Consider the following 24,874-nt stretch of genomic DNA (forward strand, 5'->3'; position numbering starts at 1 on the left):
TGCTAAACATCTAAGCTAGTCAGATGAGCTGTTGCTGTGCAGGGAGCAAGGAAGATATCGATCAGTATGTGATATGCTACAGTGACTGTCCTGGAAAGGCCTAAACACTTAAGGTGCCTAGCTTAAACGTCCTGTACTGTGTCTGACATGATGGATTCCATTCCCGTGTTGACTTTTCACCTCTTTCTTCCAGTCACAGTGGACTATGAGGATGCTCGTGCGGCTCGTCTTGGGACTCTTCGTCCTCAAAGCGGTGGTGGCCAAACCCAGATTTTCCCGACAAGCGGACTTGGACTCATACGACAGTGCCAACTATGATGTGGATCTAGATAACTTAAATTTGGAGAACCAGGATATCTATGACTATGAAGAGGGGCTGACAATTGACGATCCTCAGGTAAGAAACTGTTTCAAATACGAGGCAATTTAAGGCCAATACTTGTACCACCATTTCATCTCCATGTGTATTGCATTTATTTTCTCATTTCTCTCCTCCCTCCCTGATTAAGAGATCAACACTAAGGGATTCAAAGTTTGTATCTTGTCACCAGTTCCAGTAAATGGATACATTCATTGCCCTTTGCTATTTGTGCTTCCATCAGCAAGTCAGAAAACGCTGTTTGATCCCATGGTGGGAAAACAAATTTGCTGGTTTTGAACCAAGGTCACCAAGTTCATGGTGCAGACAGGCTTCCCACTGATACAGACTCAAACCATTTGGAGAGTATACAAACAGTTTCAAACTTTATGTACTACTGAGAGCCAAAATATTTCAACTTTTATACCCTGGCCAGCGACCATCTTTGTTCCACACCGTAGACTCCAACCAGGCTGAATACTTTAGCATCTGGAGCTGTTTTCAAACATGTAATCGAGCAATATTTATTCACAATAAAAGGCATGATTTCATTGGAAATGTTAACGAGGGAATAACTAGTATCCCCATAGCCCTACTCTCAGTGCTTTACATGCACACTAAAGTCAGGCTACAGTTACGGCTCGATTCAGATATTTAACTGGACAACTTTCCTTACCCAAGGGTACATGCACAGCATGAGAACCCATTTACTGACAGGAGCATGGTAGCCTTTGCTACAGTAGATGGTGATAGGCCTCCAATCAGCTTTACTTTCTAATGACTTTGCCAACAAGGTTGTAGGTAGCTAACTGGCAGCATGTTGATTGGTGAAAACATGGACAACTGATACTTTTTGGTACAAATTAGGCAAACGCCATACCTCAATCTTATGGTGATTGAAGGCAGACAACAATGCGACCCTGGCTGTGCTTAGCATTTATACTGTTCGACATCCGGGTTAAAGTCAGGTGCAGAGACTGTGGAGCATGTGAGGGCTGCCTAATCCACTTTGGGTCTGATTCAGGTGTCGACATGCAAGAGTCAATTGATCTACAACCACATTTTCCCAAGATAATAATTCTATAACTCCATGCAACTAACTACAAGTGAACATTCTGACTGAAGGTAAAAATCCTATTTTAGTGTCGCAGCAATGGGATTATTCTTTTCAAAACTGGATTAGACAACTCAGTCAGATTTCAGCACAATTTTGTCATCCCAGCCCAACATGTAAATGTCGGGCCCGACACAACCAATGCTCCAGTAGTGTGGCATAACCAACAATGCATCCAAGATGCCCTATGACAACGATACAACAGTACTGCCATGCCAGAATTTCTCTTTCCTCTTCTGTCTAGTTTGACACTCTGATCTGATGTCAATGATGTGTATCTAGATGCTGAATAGGAGAGCATCTGCTCCCTATCATCATTTACTAGAGCGACATTATAAAATTCCCCACACCAAAGACGAAGCCAGGAGATGGCTGATGGCGCTTAAGCCTGAATATTATCTCAAAAGCTCCGAACTGAACAGTAAAGCTAGTATAGCTATCTAGCTGGGTTAAACTTTTTCAACGTGTTTACACATTAGTTCCTCAAGTTCTATTTGAAGGATAGCCAATCCATAATGTCCTCTTCCTATCTTGTATTAGTATACACTATTTGGACGAAGTATTTGGACGTCTGAACATTTCACCAACAGGGACTGTAATTAGGGATGAGACCAATCCGATCCAATATTGGATATGGACGTAATTAATAGATCCAAGTGACTGATCCAAATCCATCCTACAGTTTGCGGTAGACCATGAATGCACCACAGTCTAACACGAGACAGTCTGTGTGTAACTGAGCTAGTATTAGTTGGGGATGTTCTTAGCAGCATAAACTTAAAGATGAGAGAACACAAAGAAGAGTGGGTGTGACGTTAGCCTGATAATACACTCTACAGCGTGTCTAGCATTGAAAGCTAGCGCCGCCCGCCTTCATTCCTCTTTGCAGATTAATATTGTGCTCTGGGGGCGCAGGTGGCCTAGTGGTTAAAGGAACGCCCCATGTACATGGATGGCCTGGTTTGAATCCAGCCTGAGGTCCTTTATCGCATGTCCCTCCCCACCTCTCGTCCCTGTTTCAGACTCTATCCACTATCCTCATCTATCAAATAAAGGCCAAAAAATGCCCCAAAATAAATCTTAAAAAAAAAAAATAATAATAATATCGTGCTTTGATATTTGGCCTTGTTTTACTTCGGGTAAGTAGTCATATGTGAGCTTAACCCTCAACAGCCCACATACCGCTTTATTTCCGTTTACTACTTTGGTCAACTGTCGTACCATGGTCTTCCTACGAGATGCTAATAGCTTAGCCACCACCGACCTTCACATTGTTTATATCCGGTGAAGGGTCAGAGAGGAAGGCTGCGGCCATTGACTGAAGCTACAGCGGTCTCTAGTGGCGGGAGGTTCATTACAGTTTAAAAGAACATTATAGACAGGGATTTCAAGACCATGTTCATAAAAAATGATGAATAATTAGTTAACTGACCGTTAAAGTAGTAGTTTAACCTACTTGAGTTATGCTATTTAGGGTAAGCATTGTTGTTTATAACTTATACTCAGTTTTTGTTGTTTTTTTGGATAATGTTGATATTTATTTTTTAGTAGTAGTTAAATAAATTTGTTTGGAATACATTTAAATTCAATTCATTTTGTATTTTTTTTTCTTTTTTTGATTTTTAATAAGAGGAGCTGGGTGGTTTACTACAGCCTCATGTAACCTCACACATTATACCAACAACAATGACAATTGTTAAAAAATATATATATTATATCTATATCGGAATCAGTATCAGTACCGGCACATATTTATCAGAATCAGAACGGAACTAAAAAAAGTGGATCTGTGCATCCCTAACTGTAATGACATTGTATTCAAATACATGTACTTTAATGTGGAGTTGGCCACCTTTTGCAGCTATAACAGCCTCCACTCTTCACTGATGGCTGTCCACTGTGCTTGGCATGGACTTAATGATGTGACGCTTGCATGCAGCTGCTCGGCCATTGAAAGCCATACCATGAAGCTCCTGCCACACAGTTCTTTGTGCCTAAATTAATTCCAGTGGACGTTCAAAAACTCTTCAACTATGGAATCAGCAGTGTTGGTGATTTTTACACTCCATGCGCCTTTGCATTCGTTGGCCCTGCTCTGTGATATTACATGGTGTTCTGCCTCATAGCTGGGTTGCTGTTGCTCCTAAATGCTTTCACTTTGAAATGATTTCACATACAGATGGCAGTAGAATATACAGTACATGAATCGTCTTAGTGCAAATGTGGCATCCATCACAGTACCACGCTTGAAGTCACTGAGCTCTTCAGAATGACCCATTTTGTATTAAAAATGTTCGCAAAAGAAGACTGCATGGCTAGGTTCTTAATTTTATGCTCCTGTGGCAGCAGGTCTGATTGAAACACCTGAATTCAATAATCAATAGGTGTGGCCAAATACTTTATTTCCCCTGTAGCTCTGGTTAATGGCTACTGCTATGTTCTTTAACCTGAATGTAAACATCAATGAATTGATAGCATTGATAGCACCTCATAGAAATGGCACTGTTGTGCTCTAATTTGATGTAGAAAATTTGTGTATGGGATGTGTCAGGGTTAAACTCACAAACAACCTAAGCACTGTGTCGACATTCTTCATATAAGTGTGAACTTTAACCTGTAAAGTGCATGGGAAGCCAATGGTGCTACAACTGCTAGCATTAGCTGCATTCTGTAAACCAATTTAATACCTTGACAATAGCTAACATTCCTGACAATAGCATCAATAATTGGTTTTATGGTGTTGTTTGTTTGTTGGCCAAGACTGGACAAGATTTTTGCTCCATGGTGCCATCACGAAAGACAAGAAAACAAATCATGTAGTCTTAACTGGCTATTTTTATAATCTGTTGTTATTACAAAAGGTACCCTTGCTTTAAAAGAGTCAAACTCAAGCATATGTGGGACTTATTTCTTTCCAGACTCAAATTCTCCAAAGAACAACGGCTTTTAAAAGATGAATACAGACGAGTTTCAAGCTGCATGATGGGTTCCAGAAGTTTCCTTTCGATCTGCTCAAATTTGAGTGTGATGTGGCAAGCCTGCAGGGCATGCTGGGATAGCAAGCTTTAGCCACATTTCATGTTCCTGTTTATACCGCTTTGTTAAGAGGAAATTAGGCCAAAGCTATGTCATTATGGCACGAGGCGCATAGTCCACATCAGATTTTTAACAGGCCTCCAGTGAGCCAGGGTCTGAAGTTAAACCTGATGTGGACTGATCACACGCTGCTGTTATCTAAGATGAAACCAACTTATTTAGCAGATCTGACAACATGTAATAGACAAAAGTGACTTTATTTAGTCATCCACCGTGGTAAAAAGGTAAAGCCTTTTGCTCGAGTTTTAATGATCTGATTCTGTTGTGAAAGCTTTTCTGCAGAGTGTCACACATGGCAGTGCTCAGTGTGGGAAGACGGTAATGTCTTGCAGGGGAATGTCTTTGATAATTTCGCTCTGTTAACAGGCCTGGATGTGACGCAGCACATTGCATAAGAGTTTGTGGGAGCAGGATGAATGGAACCAGCACAAAAAAGCTCAATTCAAATCTTTCTCACTCTAATAAAGCACAGAAAATAAACTCATAACTGTATTTCATGTCGAGGAAAACATTTTTTTCTGTTGACAGCTCTCTTTAAGGTGTGGGATAAGCCGGTTGCTTAGGATTAGATGGATTTTCTTCATACACGCATCAGATGTCAGGGGAGAAATTAGGCTGTGATGAGCTCCAGGCCTCTGGAATGCTGACTCTTTACTTTCCACATCCTTCTGCTGGTTTTTGTCCTCTTTTTGTCTTCAGGGCTTGTCTCTTTCTCAGCAAAGTAAAGGCTCATTTTCTGTTATCCAGATAGAGTGACCTGAGTCTGCTGCTTACAAAAGTTTGCAAATGCCTGAATCAATGAATTTTTCTGGTATCTTCTTGGCCTGACAAAAATATTTAAGCCTAGTTTATACTTCTGTGTCAAATGTATGCTATAGCATACATCTGAGATTTGGCATAGCCCTGAACCTACATGTACTCAGGTAGGCTGTGGCATTTAAACAACGGCAGGATGGACCCATGCTTTAGTGTTGTTTACACCAAATTTTGACCCTACCATCCAAATGTCTCAGCCGAAATCGAGACTCATTAGACCAGTTTTTACAAACTTTTATTGTCCAACTTTGGTGAGCCCGTGTGAATTGTAGCCTTAGTTTCCTGTTTTTAGCTGACAGGAGGACACCCAGTTCTGCAGCTGTAGCCCATCTGCTTCAAGTTTGACGTGTTGTTCGTTCAGAGATGGTATTCTGCATACCTTGGTTGTAACAAGTGGTTATTTGAGTTCCTATTGCCTTTCTACCATCTCAAACCAGTCTGCCCATTCTCCTCTGGCCCCTGATATATACAAGGCATTTTCATCCACACAACTGCCGGTCTCTTTTTCAGACCATTCTCTGTAAACCCTAGAGATGGTTGTGCGTGAAAATCCCGGCACCAACAGCCATACCACATTCAAAGTCACCTAAATCCCTGTTCTTCCCCATTCTGATGCTCTGTTTGAACCTCAGCAGGTCATCTTGACCATGTCTGTATGCCTCAGTGCATTGCCATTGCTGCCATGTAATTGGCTAATTAGCTATTTGTGTTAACAAGCAATTGAACGGGTGTACCTAATAAAGTGGCCAGTGAGTGTAGACTCATTCACTGGATTTTGGTGATTGGACAAACTTTCTGTCACATTCATTACTGCCCAGTCAGAGTGACAAATGACATAGTAGGCAGCTAAAGTAAGCTGAGCTCAACAGGCTGGCACTGCTGTAGTTTAACAACAGTGGAGCTTGTTGGTGGATAAAACTCATGCTGAGGCTGGTAGGGAGAATTGCTGAATCATCTTCTTTGCCAAGAGAAGCTTTCAGTGTGGCTCTTTGATCTTGTTTTAATCAAGAAATGTGGTGTATTTCTGATAAAACTGCTGCTATGCTATAGCTACATACAAGCTAATTGCTACACCGGCAGCAGACATTTATACCAACTAACAGTACAACTGAACTCCAGCTGTAACTATCGCAAACTCATGCAGAAGCAGGTCAGCAGAAAACATCTCTTCTGTCATGAAGAGCTTTCATTGCTGGTCTTTCTTTATTTAAAAACAAAAATGTGGACCAGTTCTGATAAAACTGCAACTTTATAATAGCTACATTCAAGCTAAATGCTACACTGGACGTAGCCATTGGTATTATCTGCTTCCAGTAGAACGTAAGCCCATCTGTAGCTACCACCTCCTTCTCCTCAAATGATGCCGATTGGTCAGATTGGTTTCAAACTTGGAATAATTGTTTCAGGTCGAAGCTTTGCAAGATGGATTTGCCTGATGACAGACATGGAATCTGGCCAGTCCATCTGCTTTGCAGATTAGTCATATGAAAAGTGGATGTCAGTAATCTAGCAGCAATAAAGCTTGTAAGAAATGTTCTGAACCTGTGGTTGTGGGTGCTCCCAGCACAAAAAACACACACCCTTTTACACCTGAAATAACAAGTAAATAAAAATAAAGGTCAAGCTAGCCTGCATATTCATTCATCAATTAGCATCATAATCTTGTCTGTTTCAATTAAAAGTTAACTTAAGGAGAATTTCTGATACATTTTTTGCATTGGTCTTCCCAGGAGTTTGAAAACAAGATTGGTACCACTCATGTCTGTGCTTTAAATATAAACCTAAACCCAGCAGCCACTTAGCTTAGCTTAGCTTAGGACATGCTAGCCTGGTGACACCTTTCTCCGTTAAGTACATTCAACTGGCTACTTTCTACAGGGTCTGTATTAAATGACATTCACTGCTGCAAATGGAACGTGTAAAGTAGTAAAGCTGTGAAGGCATGGCCATCAAGAAGTCACTGTTTTGATGCCAAAAGATTGCTTGCACACCTCCTGATTTTCTATATGAAAATGCTACAGTATTTTTTTTTTTATTCAAATGGAGGAACTAGGGACAAGATGCATGTTAAGGTCACAACTCGTGGACTCAGAGCTTCCAGAGAAATTCAGCTAACAAAGTCATGAATAAGAGAGGGACATTAATATTGTATCTTCTTGTGAACACAGTGAACTCAACACTTTTTGGAGGGACCACTAAGTTTTGCTGATAAAATTGACATTGGCTTGTCTGTCTGATAGAACGCCATGTGTTAAGATGGATGGGCCCAGCTCTTCTTTTCTTAAGGTCTTTAAAGGTGTGCCCCAAGGTTCAGTCTTAGGACCTATTTTATTTTCTATTCGTATCAACAATCCATGTGATAATGTGTCAAATGCCGTTTTATGCAGATGACACCATTAATTGCTGTTCATGATCAGTTTGTTTTTACAGTCTGCTTTAATGTTCTTCAGTCTTGTCTGCAGAAACTGAAATTGATTCTAAATGCTGATGGAGATTTCAAGCTCTACAGGTCTTAGTAAACAGATGGTTAGCCTGTAGCTTTGCACTGCAGAGTGAACAGCCACTATCAAAACTTTATCCAACTCTGAGCAAACAAGGAAAGTAGTATGCATTCAAAATGTGTACCTATTCAGTAGAGCTCATTCTGCTCGGCTTTGCTCTTCACTTGGATGCATCCAAATGTGACTCAGGGTTATGTAAGTTTCTTGATAGAGTCCATCCTGATCTAAGTAGATTAATCATGAGAGGGGGTGATATCCTAATGCTACTCTTCTTTTTGGTAACTTTTGGTTTCCTCCAGCTAGTTATTGTTATTTTGTTGTTTTAAGGGTGTAGCAATTGACCCAGTGTATGTCTGTTTTAAAACCTTTTTACCCAATGTAGGTGAAAATTCACAAGCCTCAACTTCAACTTATTTATATTCTATATACTACAGTCACAGCACAACATTCATCCTGATGCTCAGATTCAGCTTCTGCCCCGTGCATTCCATATTCCCATGCTGTTTCCAGACCTTTTTTTTTTTCAGTATTTTTGGTTGCCAGCCGTTCGCCTCCTCTCTCCCTCGGGTGCATATGTTTGCTTTGGGGTAAGGGGGAAATGAAGGGTTGCAAGCTAACTCTGTGCATGACTTTTGAATGGCTTACCTTGTTTTATCTCAAACTGTGTCTCTGCCAAGCTTTGAAATGTGACATTCAGCACTGGTTACCTGTTCTTTGACTTTTATATCGTTCTATCTTTTGTTTGCTTTCCTTTCAAGACTGCATTTGGTTTGGCCTGATAAATAATTCTGATACATATCTGTATTTCAAACATCTTGGTTTACTGATCTCTGAATTATCTGGTTGAAAGAAGCTAGAAAGACTTGAATATGGATCCTTGCAGCTACCATGTGTGTCTTGGTTCCATAAGGACCATTCCCTGTCTGGAGGGTTGAGTCTGCCTGCCTTGTTGGCCATGAGAGAGTCAGGTATTACCTGTCACGGTGTGTGGGGGTTCATTGCCCTCGTCTGGAGAAAAGTGGAACTGCAGGTGGAACCAAAAAATAGTGTACATCCCAGCTGGTTTGGTCGACTCTGGATCTGCTTCCCACCGTTAAATACAAAATGTTCGACTGTTTGATGAAAGTGGCGCTAGGCCTTGTTTATAAGAAAGCTTGATATTTTGGAATGAGGCATATTAAAATGGTCTAAGTGTTTCTTGCACCAAAGTTTGTCAAAGTGCACACTGAACTGACTTCAATCAGCCAAAGCATATGGCACCATTTCCAATTTGTTTGTTTGAAAAGAGGGCTATTTCCACTTCTGAACAAGATCAATCTTGTGCACGGGTTAGGGTTTGGTTTCGGTAAGAGCACAATGCTACAAGAAGGCACAGGCTGTTGGGAATTGTGAGTATACTAAACAAATCACCTTATCAAAAATGATTGTGGTTTAAAAGAGCCCTTGTTAAAATTTTAAGCCAAAATTTGTGTTGACTCACCTGCTGAGGAGCAGTGAGGCAACAGGAACTTCTATTATTTATCAAGACACCGCTTTCTCCAGGTAGAAATTAACAGAGGACTGTAGTATGGGATCCACTGTAATGTTAAATATATATCTAGTAATCAAAGTCATGTATAAACTATAGTCTGGCTGTTATGAAAAAGGAAAGTGTTTCTATTAGGGTTAAGTTTAGGGTTAGATGTAAGGGTAGGGAAGATTTGAGCATTAAACATCTTAGTATAACATTCATAAAGTTCACATTCAGCAAACAAAAATGCCCCCTGTGGCCTTTCATGAAGTTTGCCTCCAAGTATGGTCACTGCTGTGTAAACTCTGCCTACTGAATCTGAATATGATGCTGCCATCTTGTGGTGAAAATGCTGGCAGGAGTTCTAGCTTTGGTTCTTTACTGTGAACTGAACTGATTCTTCTCAGATAAGAGTGCATCATTTCTTATACCTGTCATGTCATTGGATCATTTCTGTGCCTTTCAGTAGACTGAATTCATCATAGTGGTAAATCTGACACCCAAAGTAACAGGGATGAATAGGGATGCACTGATGCACTGGTTTAACATCAGTATATCAGCTCTGTTGACAAACATTAGCATCTGCAGGTAATGTAGCATGGACATACAGGACTGTGAAACATATTTTCCACCTTCCTTTTTCCTTTTTTTGGGGGGGGGGGCATATTTGTCACATTTAATATTTCAGATCATCAGACAAATTTAAATATTGGACAAAGATAACCTGTAAATAAAGAATACACAATCTGCCATTGACATCAATCGGTCTGGATTGTTAAAAAGCTATTTATAAGGTTTTTGGACTCCATTGAGAGCCATTTTCCACAAATGTAGAAAATTTGGAACAGCTGCCTTTTTTTGCACATCTGTCACAATTAAATGTTACAGTTCATCCAACAAATTTGAATATTAGACAAAGATATCTAAAGCAAATGTAAAATACTTGGCCTGATATAAAAAGTAATTGACCCAAGATGTGTAGTTTTTGTTGCTGTTGTTGTTGTTGTTGTTGTTGTTGTTTGGGGGGGGTGGCAAATGTGAGGCAAGCCTTTGTGTTGTTGTTTTTTTTTGTGGTCAGCAGTGGTTTTGGCCCTGGAACTCTCCCATGGATACCACGTCTGCCCAGTCTCTTTTCTATTGTTGAACCATTAACTGAGTCAAGTGATTACCTTAAGATGCAATGTCATTGCGTTCCTGGAGTAATTATGGTAGGCAGGCATCTCCTCAGATGGTTCACTGTTCCAAGTTTTCTCCATTTGTGGATAATGGCTCTCACTGTAGTCGCTGGAGTCCCAAAGCCTTAGAAATGGCTTTGTAACCCTTTCCAGACTAATAGATGTCAATGACTTTGTTTCTCATCTGTCCTAAAATTTCGTTAGATTGCAGCATGATGTGTGGCTTTTAGGATCTTTCAGCCTACTTCACTTTGTCAGGAATCAACATGACTGTTCTTTCAAACATTTGTATCACTATCAGCCCTAACTTTCACAATCGGTAAATCCCAAGAGATGAATGTTAGATTTGAGCGGTCTACCCGTCAAATTGTTCTCTGCTTTCCTCATCCACTTTTGTTCTCTTCAAATCAAAATATTAATTTGTGGTTGAAGTCTTACCAACTATTCTAGCAAATTTAGATTGGTGTGGAATCTGTTGGATGTAAACAAACTCAAAATCCAATATGTATTTGGCCAATGATGATCACAAATTGTATTCTTCATACTGAAGCATATAGATAAATAAAATGGAAGCATGGAAGTTACCCTTGTATTTGCTTAGCATTTACAATATCAACAATGGGATTGAAAAAGTCCATAGAGCAAAATGTGTCTCCGTGGTTAACATTTATCCCCTTTTAACTTTAAAAGAAAAATTATCTTGTTCTTTTTCCTTCATGTTGTGACATCTTACAGTGTTAACACATGAAAATCTTTGATAACTACTACTCTTAAATTTGACCCTAAGTTTTACTTTATGCCCAGATAATTAAAAACTGTTCTTTAGACTTATCTTTACTTCTCTAGCTCAGTGTGATTTCAAACTCTGGTTCATTTATGACTCACTGCTGCTGTCTTTCCCCAGATAGAGATTGGAACACTGGCCCCACCCGACTATAACTACCCTGTACCTGAGGCCTCAATGGAAGAACAAGAACAAGAAGAAGAGGAGGAGGAGGAAGAGGCTGAGGAGGTGGAGGTGGAGGTGGACCAGGAAGAGGAAGTGCCATTGACACCCCAGCTGGTCCCTCAGGGATCAGGGGGGTCTGGGGTTCTTATGGGCCCAGACACACAAAAAGGTCTGAATAAGCACTTTGCTTTAGATCTTTACACCCGTAAAGATGGTCAGAAATAGGTATTTATTTAAACGGGCTGCTGGTAACGTTATTTGCATTTCAATGTGGCACATGTTCTTTTGCTCTGCTCATTATTGTGACTTTGGACTTGAGTCTTCTTGAGACTTGAGCTTAGATTTAAATGTTGCCACTGTGTTGTACTTCCTTTAATAATTTTACAAAAGAATATAACATCTTTTTGATACTTTATGAGTTACTGTAGATATGATTAGTGGTAATACAGTGCCTTAAAAAGGTATTTGCCCCTTTCTTGATTTCTTGGGTTTTTTGCATGTTTGCCTCTCTTAAATGTTTCAGATCATAAAGCAAATTTTAATGTTTGCCAAAGATAACCTAAGTAACTTCAAAGTGCAGTTTTTAAATGGTATTTTAATTAATTAAGGGAACAAAGTTATCCAAACCTACCTGGCCCTATGTGAAAAAGTAATTGCCCCCTAAATCTAATAACTGATTGTTCAAACTTTTGGCAGCAACATGCAAGCAAGCGTTTGCGGTAACTGGCAAGGAGTCTTTTGCATCTCTGTGGAGGAATTTTGGCCCACTCTTCTTTGCAGGATTGTTTTAATTCGGCCACATTGAGGGGGGGGTTTTTGAGCATGAATGTTTTAGGTCATGCCACAGCATCTCAATCAGATTTTAGTGTGGACTTTGACTAGGCCACTGCAAAACCTTCAGTTTTGTTTTTTTCTTTGTTTTGTTTTGTTTTGTTTTGTTTTGTTTTGTTTTGTTTTGTTTTGTTTTGTTTTGTTTTGTTTTGTTTTGTTTAAGCCATTCAGAGGTGGACTTGCTGGAGTGTTCTGCTGTATAACCCAAGACCATTTAGGCTTAAGGCCATAAACTGATGGCTGATATTCTCCTTCAGGATTTTCTGGTTGAGAGCAGAATTCATGATTCCATTAAAGGGATACTTCAGAATTTTGGCAAATTCGCCCATTGCTATAATCCCTATAGTCTTACTAATAGGTTCGTTACCTTTAGTTGTCCGCACAAGCCATTTTTAGATCGGCACTGCTGAGTTAGGAGCTGCTCTGCCAACGCAATGGATTCTTATGGTATCCCGGCTTTCCCTCATCAAACTCATCAAATACACAATCCAACAACTCCAAAATGCTCTCGTGGACAAGTTGTGACCTGCACATTCACCACGCTATGAAATAATAACGTATAATTATGTAACATTACGACACATGAAGCAAATACTCAGAACTATGTCTTGAGTAAACCACTGGGCGGAGTGACACAGTGCAGCAGCCATGTCTGGAGTGTAGTTCCAGCTTTGCATTTAACTTTAAAACATCTCCGTCTCATAATGTCCCATGATTATTTCATAGCGTGGTGAATAGACAGGTCACAACTTGTCCACGAGAGTGTTTTGGAGTTGTTGGGTTGTGTATTTGATGAGTTTGATGAGGGAAAGCCGGGATACCATAAGAATCCATTGTGTTGGCAGAGCAGCTCCTAACTCAGCAGCGCCGATCTAAAAATAGCTTGCACGGACAACTAAAGGTAACGAACCTATTAGTAAGACTATAGGGATTATGGCAATGGGCGAATTTGCCAAAATGTTGAAGTAACCCTTTAATTACGGCATGCCATCCAGGTCCTGAAGCAGCAAAGTAGCACCAGACGGTCACATTACCACCACCATGTTATTCTTCTGATGAAATGTTGTGTTAGTTTTACGCCAGATGTAAAAAACATGTATACCCTCCAAAAAGTTCAACTTTTGTCTCATCAGTCAACAGAATATTTTCCCAAAAGTCCTGGGAATCATCAAGATGCTTTTGGTGAATGTGAGATGAGCCTTTGTCTCTTTCTTACTGTTGAATCATGAACACTGGCCTTAACTGAGTCAAGTGAGGCCTGCGGGTCTTTAGATGTTGTTCTGGGTTCTTTTCTGAGTCTGCAATGTGCTCTTGGAATAATTTTGGTAGGCCTCCAACTTCTGATAAGGTTCACCACACTTCCAAGTTTTCTCCATTTGTGGATAATGGCACTCACTTTGGTTCACGTGAGTCCCACAGCTGTAGAAATGGCTTTATAACCATCTCCAGACTGATAGATGTTAATGACTTTCTTTTTTAGAGGGTGGCATGATGTGTTGCTTTTTGAGATCTTTCAGCCTATTTCACTCCATCAGACGGGTTCTGTTTAAGGATTGAACAGGTCTGGAAGTAATCGGGCCAGGGTGTGGCTAGTGAAATTGAATTAGGCTGTACAAAAATATGTGACTAATTACAGTTAATTATTTTTGTCTAATATTAAAATTTGCTTGATGATCTGAAATATTTAAGTGTGACAAATATGCTTAAAATTAAGACATCAGGAAGGGGACTTTTTCACAGCAATTTACACCCAGTAAATAACAACAGACCAATACCTCGTAAGCCAGTGCCCTAATGGGGAGACCCCAGTCAAAAAAGTCTAGCTATGTCCCGGGTTGGGTTGCTTGAAATCTAAAATCCAGTTGGTTTAGGAGATGGCCTTGCTTGCCCTTAGGCCTGTGGTGTTAAAAAAAGCAGAACCAAACCATCTAAGTGAAAGGCACGCCAATCTATTCCTCATTTTTGTCATCACCAACAATCATCTGTTTCATGTGCACGTCTTCCATTTAACTAGCTTCTAATGGTTAAATGTGTCCTCTTCAGCCACTCTGTGTCCATTTGTCACTGATTTCCTAACCTAATCATCATCATCATGATCCATTTCTGTTCCATCTGTCTGTTTATTAATACCTAATCTTGTCTCTAACAAGAGGTGGAGCTGCGTCTGACGCCCATTGACATCCTGCATGTCTCCGGTGATTTTGGGGGCTCCGTAGGGTCTGGAACTTCAGGAGCTTCTGGGGTTTCTGGGTCTGGAGGCTCTGGGGACCCTCTGGTCTCTGGTGCCTCTGGGGGCTCTGGTGATATTGTACTAATGTCAGGAGCCTCAGAGGAACTCCTCAGCTCAGGGGGATCCGGGGAATTCTTGGTAGGTGGGGATGTGTTGATATCTGGAGATCTCTCAGGCGCCTCTGGAGACCTTGGCTCTGGAGGGGTTCCTATTGAACTCCCCCTGGGCTCTGGAGGGTCTGGAGACCTGTCTGGTTCTGGGTTTTCTGGAGACCTCTCGATCTCAGGGGCCTCTGGAAGCTCTGGGGTATCTGGGTCTGGTGAGTCCGGGGACTCAGGGATAACATTTATATCTGGAGGTTAGTACTTTCAAAGAACAGATACCTCTTTGTAAGGCGAAATAACCTGTCTACTCTGTGTGATTTGTGTTAATCCATTGTCTTAAATTCCATTTAACTGTGTTAAATGTTGATTTCTTTGCTTGTCATTGTACTTATTTGTTCTTTGTGCTACTGTTAATCATAAAACTAACTTAAAGTCTCATCCAAAATGTGCAATTGTTTGATTAATGGGTTGATTGATTGTCCATCTTGCTCCCCAAATGCTTTCTAATCTCATGCCTCCTAACCCCAACCCTTGGCTCTAACAAGAGGAGGAGCTGCCCCTCATTCCCGGCATCCCCAGCGAGGCATCCGGTGCTTCCGGGGAGTTCTCGGGGGCATCAGGAACCTCAGGGGCCTCTGGGGATTTCTCTGGAGATGTCTCTGGGGCTTCTGGTGTCTCTGGCTCTGGAGACGCAGAGGTCCCTGATGTAACCCTGATCCCTGACATTGATAAAGGTCAGTATCTGATCTAAGATTATGTGAGATATATCGTAGGTATAATAATGGCCAAAAAGTTTACTAAAACTGGAAGAATTTGAACATTGTGACAGTACTTGAGCAGGGCCAGGAACCCAATGAATGTCGATGGCCGACCCTTGGTTGGCCTTCAACATCAATACTTATTTAGTTGGAGTAGCTTCAAAGAAACTCTTCAGAGACAGTTGTTTTCGACTTGCACATTGGATAAACCAATTATATTTAAGCGAAGTGTTGCCATCTTTGCAACCACAGAGAACTTTTTAACATACAAGACCGGAGGTGGTTGTGCTTTGATGGAATCTTTTTAAATGTCAAGATTATTGCACAAGCTAGCCCTGGTATTGGCACCTCATATTTGGAATATGAAGAATACCATTACTTTAGCAATAGTATGATTTATTCATGGCAATAACTATTTACATAAATGTTCAAACCAAGTCTGCTGTGGTCATCCGGCAACAATGCCAACAATGGAAGCAACTGAAACTCTTAGACCAATTCCATTTGAGCTTTAAAATGAGTATGGTGCTCTTCTTTAACAAGCATATTGTCTGTAACGCTTCCGCAGATCCCATCATGCTTACATTTTCATTTAACTTCCCTCATCCATTAAGTACCACAATCATTTGGTTAACAATGCTAATGTGCTTTTTGCAACTCACTACAGAGGCAACCAGTGGCCTACTGATTGCCAGATGTTCTGTTCCATGTCCATGTTGATCTAACCTGTTTCTCTAACACCTAATCTTGTCTCTAACAAGAGGAGGGGCTGCTTCCGACCACACCAGAAACCCCTCAGGAGGGTGCTGGTGGTGAGGAAGGGTCAGTGAGCTCTGGAATGCCAGACACTGGTGAGCCTGAAGAGCCAGAGATTGACAGGACAGGTCAGTATTGAACAACACGGGAGTTAAAGCTAGCCTGACATCTGCAAATTTGTTTGGACCCTAAGGTTCATTTTACTTGTTTAGGGGCACTTAAAAATTGCGTAGACCAAAACACCTCTTGGTGCAACGCATTTAGAAGAACTTCCGATTCAGATATCAAAATGGATAAACTTTAAGAATAACGAACCCCCCAGCACTGTGGGAGCCAGTAAAGACATAAGCTATTTAGAGCGAAACCATTTTTTTGCAGGATGTAAACACGTTTAATTCTGCTGTCGAATTTTAATTTTAACATGGGTGGTGATGGGACTTCCAGGGTTTATGGTGCCAGCCTCAAGTGGACATTTGATGAACTGCAGTTTTTTGTACTGCATTGAGAGGGGTTGGGCTGTACATCTGATGGCCACTCTCACAAACCGGTCATCTCAGACAGGAATTGTCATAGTTTGCTGAAACAATGTATTTTCAGATTGATTTTTTTCCCCAAATTCAACTTTATTCATCAACAAAGTCTGAAAGTTACATTCATGAAATAAGCATATTAAAACATTACAGATCAAGCAACATTTCCTACATAAAAAAGTGAAAACGGTCAGAAGTCTTATCCAGGATTAAATTTTGTATAGGGTAGCATTGCTAGCTTTAGCTAAAGCTTACATAGCTATGCTAGCTACATAATTTATGTTACAATATAAGCCAATGTAGGTAAGATAGCTGTAATGACATGAGCTTTAGCAAGTGTAGTTTAAGCAAATGTTGCTATGTAGATAACATATCTATGCAACTTATGTAGCTGCTTTGAGAGCTCAGCTTTAGCTGCATAGCTCCGTTATCTATAGCTAAGTTAGCTTTAGCAATGTGTGCTTTACCAAACATAGCTTAATTGAATTTAGCTATACAGATAACGTAGATACAAAGCTTATGTAGCTGCTTTGTGAGCTTAGCTTTCGCTCTGTTAGCTACGTAGCTCCATCATCTATGGCTGCTAGCTTTAGCAATGTGTTCTTTATAAAACATAGCTAAAGCTTACTTAGCTATGCAGATAACATAGATACAATGCTTAGGTAGCTGATTTTAAATCAGTCTGTTAGCTATATAGCTCCGTTATCTACATATCTTATGCAGCTAACAGAGCTGTGTAAGCTACACTTGCTCTGTTAGAATGTTTTCATGGAGGACGAGCTTTTTTCCTGCTAGCAGACTGTTCACTCAGCTTTATTTAAAGTTTTGTAATCAGGTTTTGCAGGTCAGGTTTTTAACTTTATGAATCCTAACCCTTACTCTGGCCCTAAACGAAAGTTTAATCCTGTTTTATTTCAGAAGTTTAAGGGTCTATTTCTATTCTGTGATATAAGGTATCTTAAATGACAGTCTGTGAGAGTGGCCATCAGAGATAAACAGTCTGCAGGTGGACTGACATGCCTGCATTGTCTTCATTTTTGACACTTTACGGTGTCGCTTGACCTCAACTGTGTACAGTCACTGATTAACCTGCCTCAAATCTGAGCTTGAGGATTAACAGACACATTTAAAGAGCAAATTTGTTAGTAAATTCATGTTTCTCAGATTTTAAATGTTAGTGTCCTTTGGAAATCTGAACTCTTGTGTCCTGATTTGATTGGCTTTTCCATGAATTATGTGGGTATTTGAAAGATAGAGGTTGATTCCACTAATAAGCAACTTTCACTGCCGTATTTCTTTCCCTCCTTCTGTTCCTCTTCTTCTTATCTATGACTCCAGGTATGCCCACTTGCTTGCTGTGCACGTGCCTTGGCGGTTCGGTCTACTGTGATGACTTGAAGCTGGATAGTGTACCACCTCTTCCCAAAGACACCACTCACTTCTATGCTCGCTACAACAGAATCACCAAGATCAACAAGTCTGACTTTGCCTCCATGAGTATGTTTCCTGTTTGAAAGAAAAGCATGAGTATTTTACTGGGGGTATTTTACACGGGCTTCAGTGTTTCAAAGCAGATTCTTTCCCTTTTTCCAGACAAGCTGAAGAGAATCGACTTGACCGCCAATGAGATAAAGTCCGTTGATGACGGAGCATTCCTGGGTCTGCCTGAGCTGGAGGAGCTGGTGATTCGAGAAAATCATATCTCACAGCTGCCTTCCCTCCCAGAGACCATGACCCTGATAGATGCCAGCCATAACAACATTGGCACCAAGGGAATCCACAAAGAGGCCTTCAAAGTACGTACAACTACTAGACTTACAACAGCCATGTCACTTACTGGCAGTGTGTGGGTTTTAGTTTATTGCCAGTATATCCAGTTGTATTTGACCTGTCAAGTTGACAATCCCAAATTCAAAAAAGTTGGGACATGGTTTCACATTTTGGAACCAAGGAGACAAGCTTCTGTAATTTTGGGAGTAGACTGCCCTACCATTCTTGCTTGCAGCAGGATTTGAGCTGTTTGCATGTCAGGGTCTTCTATGGCATATTTTCAACTTTATGATGTACCAAATATTTTAAAAAGGTGGCAAGCAGGGACTTTGTTTTTATAAGTGCAGAGTCTGTTTTTTTGCACCATCTTCCTGAAGTAAGCAAGCGTTTGTTGCTCCTAAATCAGCATTGAGGGTGTGTTTACAGATGTGCAGGTAAGGGCAAGACTCTGTCTCCTTTTTTATCTCAGATTCTGACTGCCCCGTTTCCCATTCAAAACATTACTAGCTGAAATTTTGCAGAAATTATGACACCAATTTGTCAGTGAGGAGGTATTGGTGTATCCTGAGAATAAACAGTTCCACAGCACCCACCTTAAAGAGAGGCTGCAACCAAATTTACAAAAAGAATTTCACCATTCAAATTTATCTGATGAAAAAAAAACATTCTGTTTGGACCTTAGATGGGTCAAAATGGGACTGACTACCAGAGCTGTTACCAGTTGTCCCAGTGTCCCAACTTTTGTGAATTCATGGAACTTTATCATGTTGTTTGTATGATTAACTGATCCGTAATGTTTTTGGTGGTCAATGCAAAAAAGGCATTGTAATATTTATCTTATCCGTCTTCTTTAAAATTGATGATCTTGTAAAAGTGACATCCAAAGACCTGATTCATTTGCCCTCTCTTGTTTAATTCAGGATATGACCAGCCTGCTGTACCTGTACCTAACAGACAACAACATCGACTACATCCCTGTGCCTCTACCAGACAGCCTGCGATCTCTACACCTACAGGTAGACCTTCATCAACTCTGACACAGTCACTGTTACTTCATTATTTTCAGTTGTATTTAATCGACAGTAAGGTGGGGTATGAAATGAGGGATAATGAGAAATTATTGACTTGAGGACCTTTACATCGTGGGATTAAAACTGGGGCTGTACATTGTGAAAGAAAGGTTTAGAAGATTATTTTTGACAGATGCCAGAATGATGATATGATTCACATTTGGGAAAAGCTGTTACTACAAATGATTCTCTGAACATTTCGGGTAAAGTTTAGGGAAAAGTCTGCCTCTGAAATCTTCCTCTAAGTATGCACCTCATAGCGGGAGACTAGATGAGGGTGGTCAGTCTCAGGAGGTGGGACATGGGGTACAATGTATCATTTGGAAGAAGCAGATTCCAGAAATTAACAAATTACATTTCCTGTTGCTTGCTGTCTACTTCAACTTCTTTGGAGTAGTTTTGAAAATAAGTAATTTGACTTTTACTAAAGTATGTATTGAAGAAAGCATTTTATATTACTACATTTTACACAGCATCTTTTACGGAGTTAGAAAAGAAAAGCTAAATGGCAAAAAGGAGGTCCTAACTTAAGAAGATTAATGATTAGTACATTTTTATTACATTAAGTGTTCTTTTGCTCAATTGTTGTACTCTTTCCACCCCTGCTTTATAAAGCTTAACTGAAAAATACTACTCCCAAGCAGGTCTGTTCACAGAATTGGCTGGGCCCCTGAAGATCCAGAGAACGGGCCCTGATTTATTGATGATATCCACGCATGTGTGTTTGATCAATAGCATTGGTGCTAGCATCTAACAGTTCCCTCATTTTGGAGCTGAAGAGCGTGTCACTATCATTGGGTTCTGATAAAATCATTTATTTATGCTTCTTTTTGACCCATTTCAACACTTTCCATGCATTTTTGCAGCCTATTGCCCATTTTTGGCACTTTTAACCCATTTGTGTCACTTCTCAGCCTTTCTTCCACTTTTAACCATTTTGCCACTTTTTTGCACTTTTTACCCATTTTTTTTGCTTCTTTTTAACATTTATTATTCATTTTTGTAGCATTTTGCCCATTATTGCAATTTTTAACCCATTTGTGCAAATCTTTTGCTCTTTTTGCCACTTCTTTGTTATACTTTTAACCCATTTTTGTGGCTTTTTACCCATTTTTGCCATTTCTGTTGAACATTTCTTACCTATTTTTGTAACTTTTAACCCATTTGTACCACTCTATCACCCTTTTTGCAACTTTAAATAAATTTCTCCCCATTTTTAGCATCGTTTGCACCTTTTAACACATTTTTGCCACTTTTCTTTAGCTTTTTCTCACATCCTGACGTTTATGCACATCATGGCTTTGCTGAAGTCAGACATAACTTTACTAATCATTTAGTTCTGTATCCATCCACATTAACATTACTTATAAAAAGTTAATTCTGTTAATTCTGTTATTTTTAAATGTACCACAGCATAAAGAAATGCCTAAATTTATTTTTGTTTCTTTGATAAGAGTAGTTTTTTAGTTTAACAATAAAACATGGTTATTGCAACTTAACTTTTCAATAAACTATGATTTTGCTGGACCCAAATTTGGCTGGGCCCCAGAAAGCTCTCCCCTTTATCCCCTTTTATGGGCAGACTTGCTCTTAAGGAACATGATAACTGGGGTATTTTTCAAAATATTGAATCAATGGGGCTTTCATTTCCCTCATAAACTCTATGCTAACTCTATGCTAAGTATCTGATTGATCTATTAGGATATTGTGAGCCATAAAGGTGATCTCTCATTACGTTCCCTCTTCTGTTGCAGCGTAATAATATTCAGATGATGCACGAGGACACATTCTGCAACCTGCAAGACTTCAACTACATCAGAAACGCACTGGAGGACATCCGTCTGGACGGCAACCCCATCAACCTCAGCAGGACCCCGCAGGCTTACGTCTGCCTGCCTCGCATACCCATCGGGGATCTCATCTAACCACACAGACACATAACTTCACTCTTGCACACATTTTTTGTACATATTTACACACAAAACCACACACGCAGAGCATTCAATCACTTCTCAGATCATCCATTCATAACAGTGGTTTTCAAAGCTGCCACATATGCTGCTGATGTAGCATACGTGAGATCAGTAAAACTGTGTGGAAACCTCTGTTGCATTAAGGTCAACTAACACAAATTATTGGTTGTTTTCTGGTGGTTCACACCGCTTTACTACACAAGATTTGTAAGTCAGGTGTGAGACAGGAACAACCTGAAACTAAGTACCCACACTTCAAATACACACAAGAACTTTCTAGAAAGCCACAACTTGATAAAGAGGAACCAATAAGCGGCAATGGGAGATTTCATCTGTTTATTAAAAACCCTCACATGTATGTTTCTGTTCAGTGTCTGTTCGCAACTGGCAAAAAATAACCAGTAATATTTTTTAAATATGTTTGTTTTGTAAAAATAATATTAATATTAATGACAAATCTAACATTTTTGGAACTGTATACTAGCAAACCTATTGAAGCTGGAGCTTAATGAGAGGCAAATTTGAGTATCTAATGCAATAAAAGACGCATTTAAACACATTCACTTGTTGTAAAGTCTGTACTGTAAGATAAAAATATATATTCTAGATTTTTTTACATGAACTGCAATATTTGGTAGGTAAGATTTCAAAAAGTGATGTTTTAAAGGTGCGTATGAGGCAAAACCAAAGACTAATGTGTAGATCAAATGAAGACTAATGTTTTATTTGGGAGGGGGGTTGTTGATTTTGTTCATGGGTAAAGATTAATGACAGTAGCTTGCCATTGTGTGCTCTGTATGGAATAACCACAAGTGAATAAAGTTGTTTTGAAGACCTCTCCAACAAGGAGTGGCTCAACGTTTTCATTGACAACTTGAAGGTGAAGTCTGTAGCGTGTTTTTATTCAGTTGATGCAGGAAGGTTTTGTGCAAGAACACTTTAATTTTCCCTGAAAACATGAATCAAAAGTTTTCTATGAGTTTCTCAAACAAGTTGAGGAACCTCTCCTTCCTGCCCATGTCTTCCGAGTCTTTTACTGCGCTGCTGTCCTCTGTACTCTCCTCCTCAGTCCTCCCTTTGTGTGCAAAAAGTCTCTCAAATCTGGCTTTCTCTCGCTCCAGAGCCAGCTTGTCCCGGCTCACAGCGTCCCTGTCCCTCTCCACCAACGCCTTCTCTCTCTCCAGCACCACTTTCTCCCTCTCTAACGTCGCTCTCTCTCTGTCCAGCGAGGCTCGGTCACGGTCGAGAGCAGCGATCTCCCGATCCAGCACGGCCCTCTCTCTCTGCAGCACCATCCGCTCCCTCTCCATCACCTGTTTCTCCCTTTCCATCACCAGCCTCTCGTTGTCCATCATGTCCCTCTCATTGTCCACCTCTTGAATCAGGCGATCTATTTCCTGGCTCCCCTCGTGCACAGCGTCCTCCCCGCCATCATCATCTCCATTCAGGGAAACCTCAATCTCCGACTCGCATGCAAAACTCGCTGTAGAGAAGTTTGGAGGCACTGGAAGCTTCCTCTTCTGGGGTTTTGATAAAACATTGTTTTTGTCAAAAGGGAAGGACTTGAGGATGGGGGCACTGCCTTCCAGTCGACCCAGCATGGCATCATCCATCAGTTTGAAATAAGGCCAACTATCAGGGAACACTTTGACCCCATCAGGAGGGTTCTTTAGGACCTGAAAATAAGAGCAGGCAATATATCAACAAAGAAGACTTTGGTTAAGGTCAACGAAAGATTTAAAGGAAAACTATACCTTGTATTTCTTTTTCAAGTTCTCCCATTTTTTGGATGCTTGACTGTGGGTCATTTTATGATGCAGGTTCATGTGCTTAAGGATGGCCCTGAAAATATAGGCATTGTAAAGGCACGAGTTTGTGATTGACTGTTCTCTTTACTGAAAAAAAATCTGTTACTGCTGATCTTTTAGCAAAAATGCCTGACCATACACTGGTTTCTTTCAGTCTCTCAAAGGTAAATATGAGCCAGTTTGTATTTATTTGAGCTTTGTTTTGCATCAAAACAACTGAAATTAAATGACTGATCAAGGCAAAATCTGACAGTTTAGGTAATGCTTAAAATTTGTTTCTTAAAGCTGGATCAGGCTACATAATTTTAGCCGGATTTTGGACTGACTGGGTCCTCAAACAGTTCTTTTAAAATTGGTCAATTGGTAAATTTGTGAAGCCCAAACATTTTTTCCTTTGCAGAATGCTTATCATTATGCCTAGACTTACTATTTACGGTTTTCTAAAGTAATAGATCCTAAAGCTGGAAAAATACCTCCAAGCCCACATGGAACTGTTCCTTTTTCCAGAGAAGAGGTATTTATTTGAAACTCTCAGTTTCACAAACTCTTCAGTTTCCTTTGAATTCACTGTGAAAGACAAAAGAGAATAATGAATAAGTCAAACCCAAAGTACTTATTCAGTATCATTTATTATTTTGTATCATATATTATTTAAAGGGTTTTGATATCTGGTTTATTAGAGAGGATATCTGAACTAATTTCATTTAAAGTAAGGAATTAATGTGTCAGGTGTTATCGTTTAACAAGGTTCCGTGTTACCGAGTGACTTTCAGGAGAATGCGCCTGTGTCATAAAAATCAAAAGTCCCACCCTTTAGTTTATGTTACACTATCTAATACTAACCGTCATAGTAATAGCTAGCATACAGTGAAAACCTAACCAAACTTGCATTTGAGGTCTCTTAAAGTCATAAACACCTGTTGTGTCTACAACCAAAGACGCATACAGCTGAAGACACCACTTAACACGGTTGCTTGTTGCACCGTTACACCAGCCACATACATCTAAAGCGTTTACTAGTTTGATGCTTTGGGATTCACGTGTGCGCATCATCGAAACTGTACCACAACAAATATAATGTGTCTTGCCAGTCGAGGTCAGCGAAAGCATTCAAGTCGACTTTGTTTACTTTCTGAGGCTGAATGAAAGCGTGCTTGTCTAGTACTATCACAGTGGAAACCACTTGCTAGGGCGCCATAGCCAGGCTAATTTAACTATACGTACGTTAGCTAGCTTGCTCTAAATTTTGACGTTGTTGTCGACTTAACTTACTTTTAAAGGTGAATTCCGACGGGTTGACGTGATCATAAGTGGTGCTCGTGTAAGCATGATCTAGGAATTCCATTTTATTGTCAGTCTTATTCTCCGTTCTACGTATAAGTCTTTCCGTCAAGTGCCCTTCGTAGGACAAGATCGTTAGCTCATTTCCGCCTTCACACGGGCACTTCTGTTCTTCTTCGCCGGCCTTTGACAAAACGCTCTACCGCAATGACCGAAACCTTCGTGTGGGTAGACGTGTTGTCAT

The 24,874-nt window shown here is 40.2% G+C and overlaps 2 protein-coding genes across 3 annotated transcripts; one reads left to right on the plus strand and one right to left on the minus strand.

Moving 5' to 3' along the window:
• The first annotated feature begins 211 nt into the window (after positions 1 to 211).
• On the plus strand, positions 212 to 21,493 carry epyc (epiphycan). The gene is made up of 9 exons (XM_041781354.1): positions 212 to 397; positions 11,475 to 11,688; positions 14,501 to 14,938; positions 15,230 to 15,418; positions 16,204 to 16,326; positions 18,067 to 18,225; positions 18,322 to 18,524; positions 19,419 to 19,514; positions 21,323 to 21,493. Exons 1-9 carry the CDS (start codon positions 212 to 214, stop codon positions 21,491 to 21,493), a joined length of 1,779 nt encoding a protein of 592 aa, XP_041637288.1.
• A 369-nt stretch (positions 21,494 to 21,862) lies between these two features.
• si:dkeyp-38g8.5 (uncharacterized protein LOC568385 homolog) lies at positions 21,863 to 24,774 on the minus strand. 2 transcript variants are annotated; one of them, XM_041780959.1, is made up of 4 exons: positions 24,622 to 24,774; positions 23,823 to 23,916; positions 23,296 to 23,383; positions 21,863 to 23,217 (listed from the first exon to the last, which is right to left on the minus strand). In XM_041780959.1, exons 1-4 carry the CDS (start codon positions 24,692 to 24,694, stop codon positions 22,504 to 22,506), a joined length of 969 nt encoding a protein of 322 aa, XP_041636893.1. In that variant the 5' UTR covers positions 24,695 to 24,774; the 3' UTR covers positions 21,863 to 22,503. The 2 variants fall into 2 exon arrangements, with proteins under 2 accessions (XP_041636893.1, XP_041636894.1); XM_041780960.1 differs by lacking the exon at positions 23,823 to 23,916 and having other exon boundaries at positions 24,622 to 24,747.
• Positions 24,775 to 24,874: the final 100 nt, after the last annotated feature.

This window comes from Cheilinus undulatus, linkage group 23, assembly GCF_018320785.1.
Source record: "Cheilinus undulatus linkage group 23, ASM1832078v1, whole genome shotgun sequence".
NCBI classification, from domain to species: domain Eukaryota; kingdom Metazoa; phylum Chordata; class Actinopteri; order Labriformes; family Labridae; genus Cheilinus; species Cheilinus undulatus.

What these genes read in the sequence shown, in the direction of transcription:
- epyc (XM_041781354.1), top strand. Translation starts at nt 212, where the DNA reads ATGCTCGTGCGGCTCGTCTTGGGACTCTTCGTCCTCAAAGCGGTGGTG. An exon ending in TGACAATTGACGATCCTCAG is followed by an intron (nt 398 to 11,474) that starts GTAAGAAACTGT and finishes GTCTTTCCCCAG; the next exon opens with ATAGAGATTGGAACACTGGC. An exon ending in GCCAGAGATTGACAGGACAG is followed by an intron (nt 16,327 to 18,066) that starts GTCAGTATTGAA and finishes CTATGACTCCAG; the next exon opens with GTATGCCCACTTGCTTGCTG.
- si:dkeyp-38g8.5 (XM_041780959.1), bottom strand. Translation starts at nt 24,694, where the DNA reads ATGGAATTCCTAGATCATGCTTACACGAGCACCACTTATGATCACGTC. An exon ending in AGTTCCATGTGGGCTTGGAG is followed by an intron (nt 23,384 to 23,822) that starts GTATTTTTCCAG and finishes CTATATTTTCAG; the next exon opens with GGCCATCCTTAAGCACATGA. An exon ending in ACTTGAAAAAGAAATACAAG is followed by an intron (nt 23,218 to 23,295) that starts GTATAGTTTTCC and finishes TCTTATTTTCAG; the next exon opens with GTCCTAAAGAACCCTCCTGA.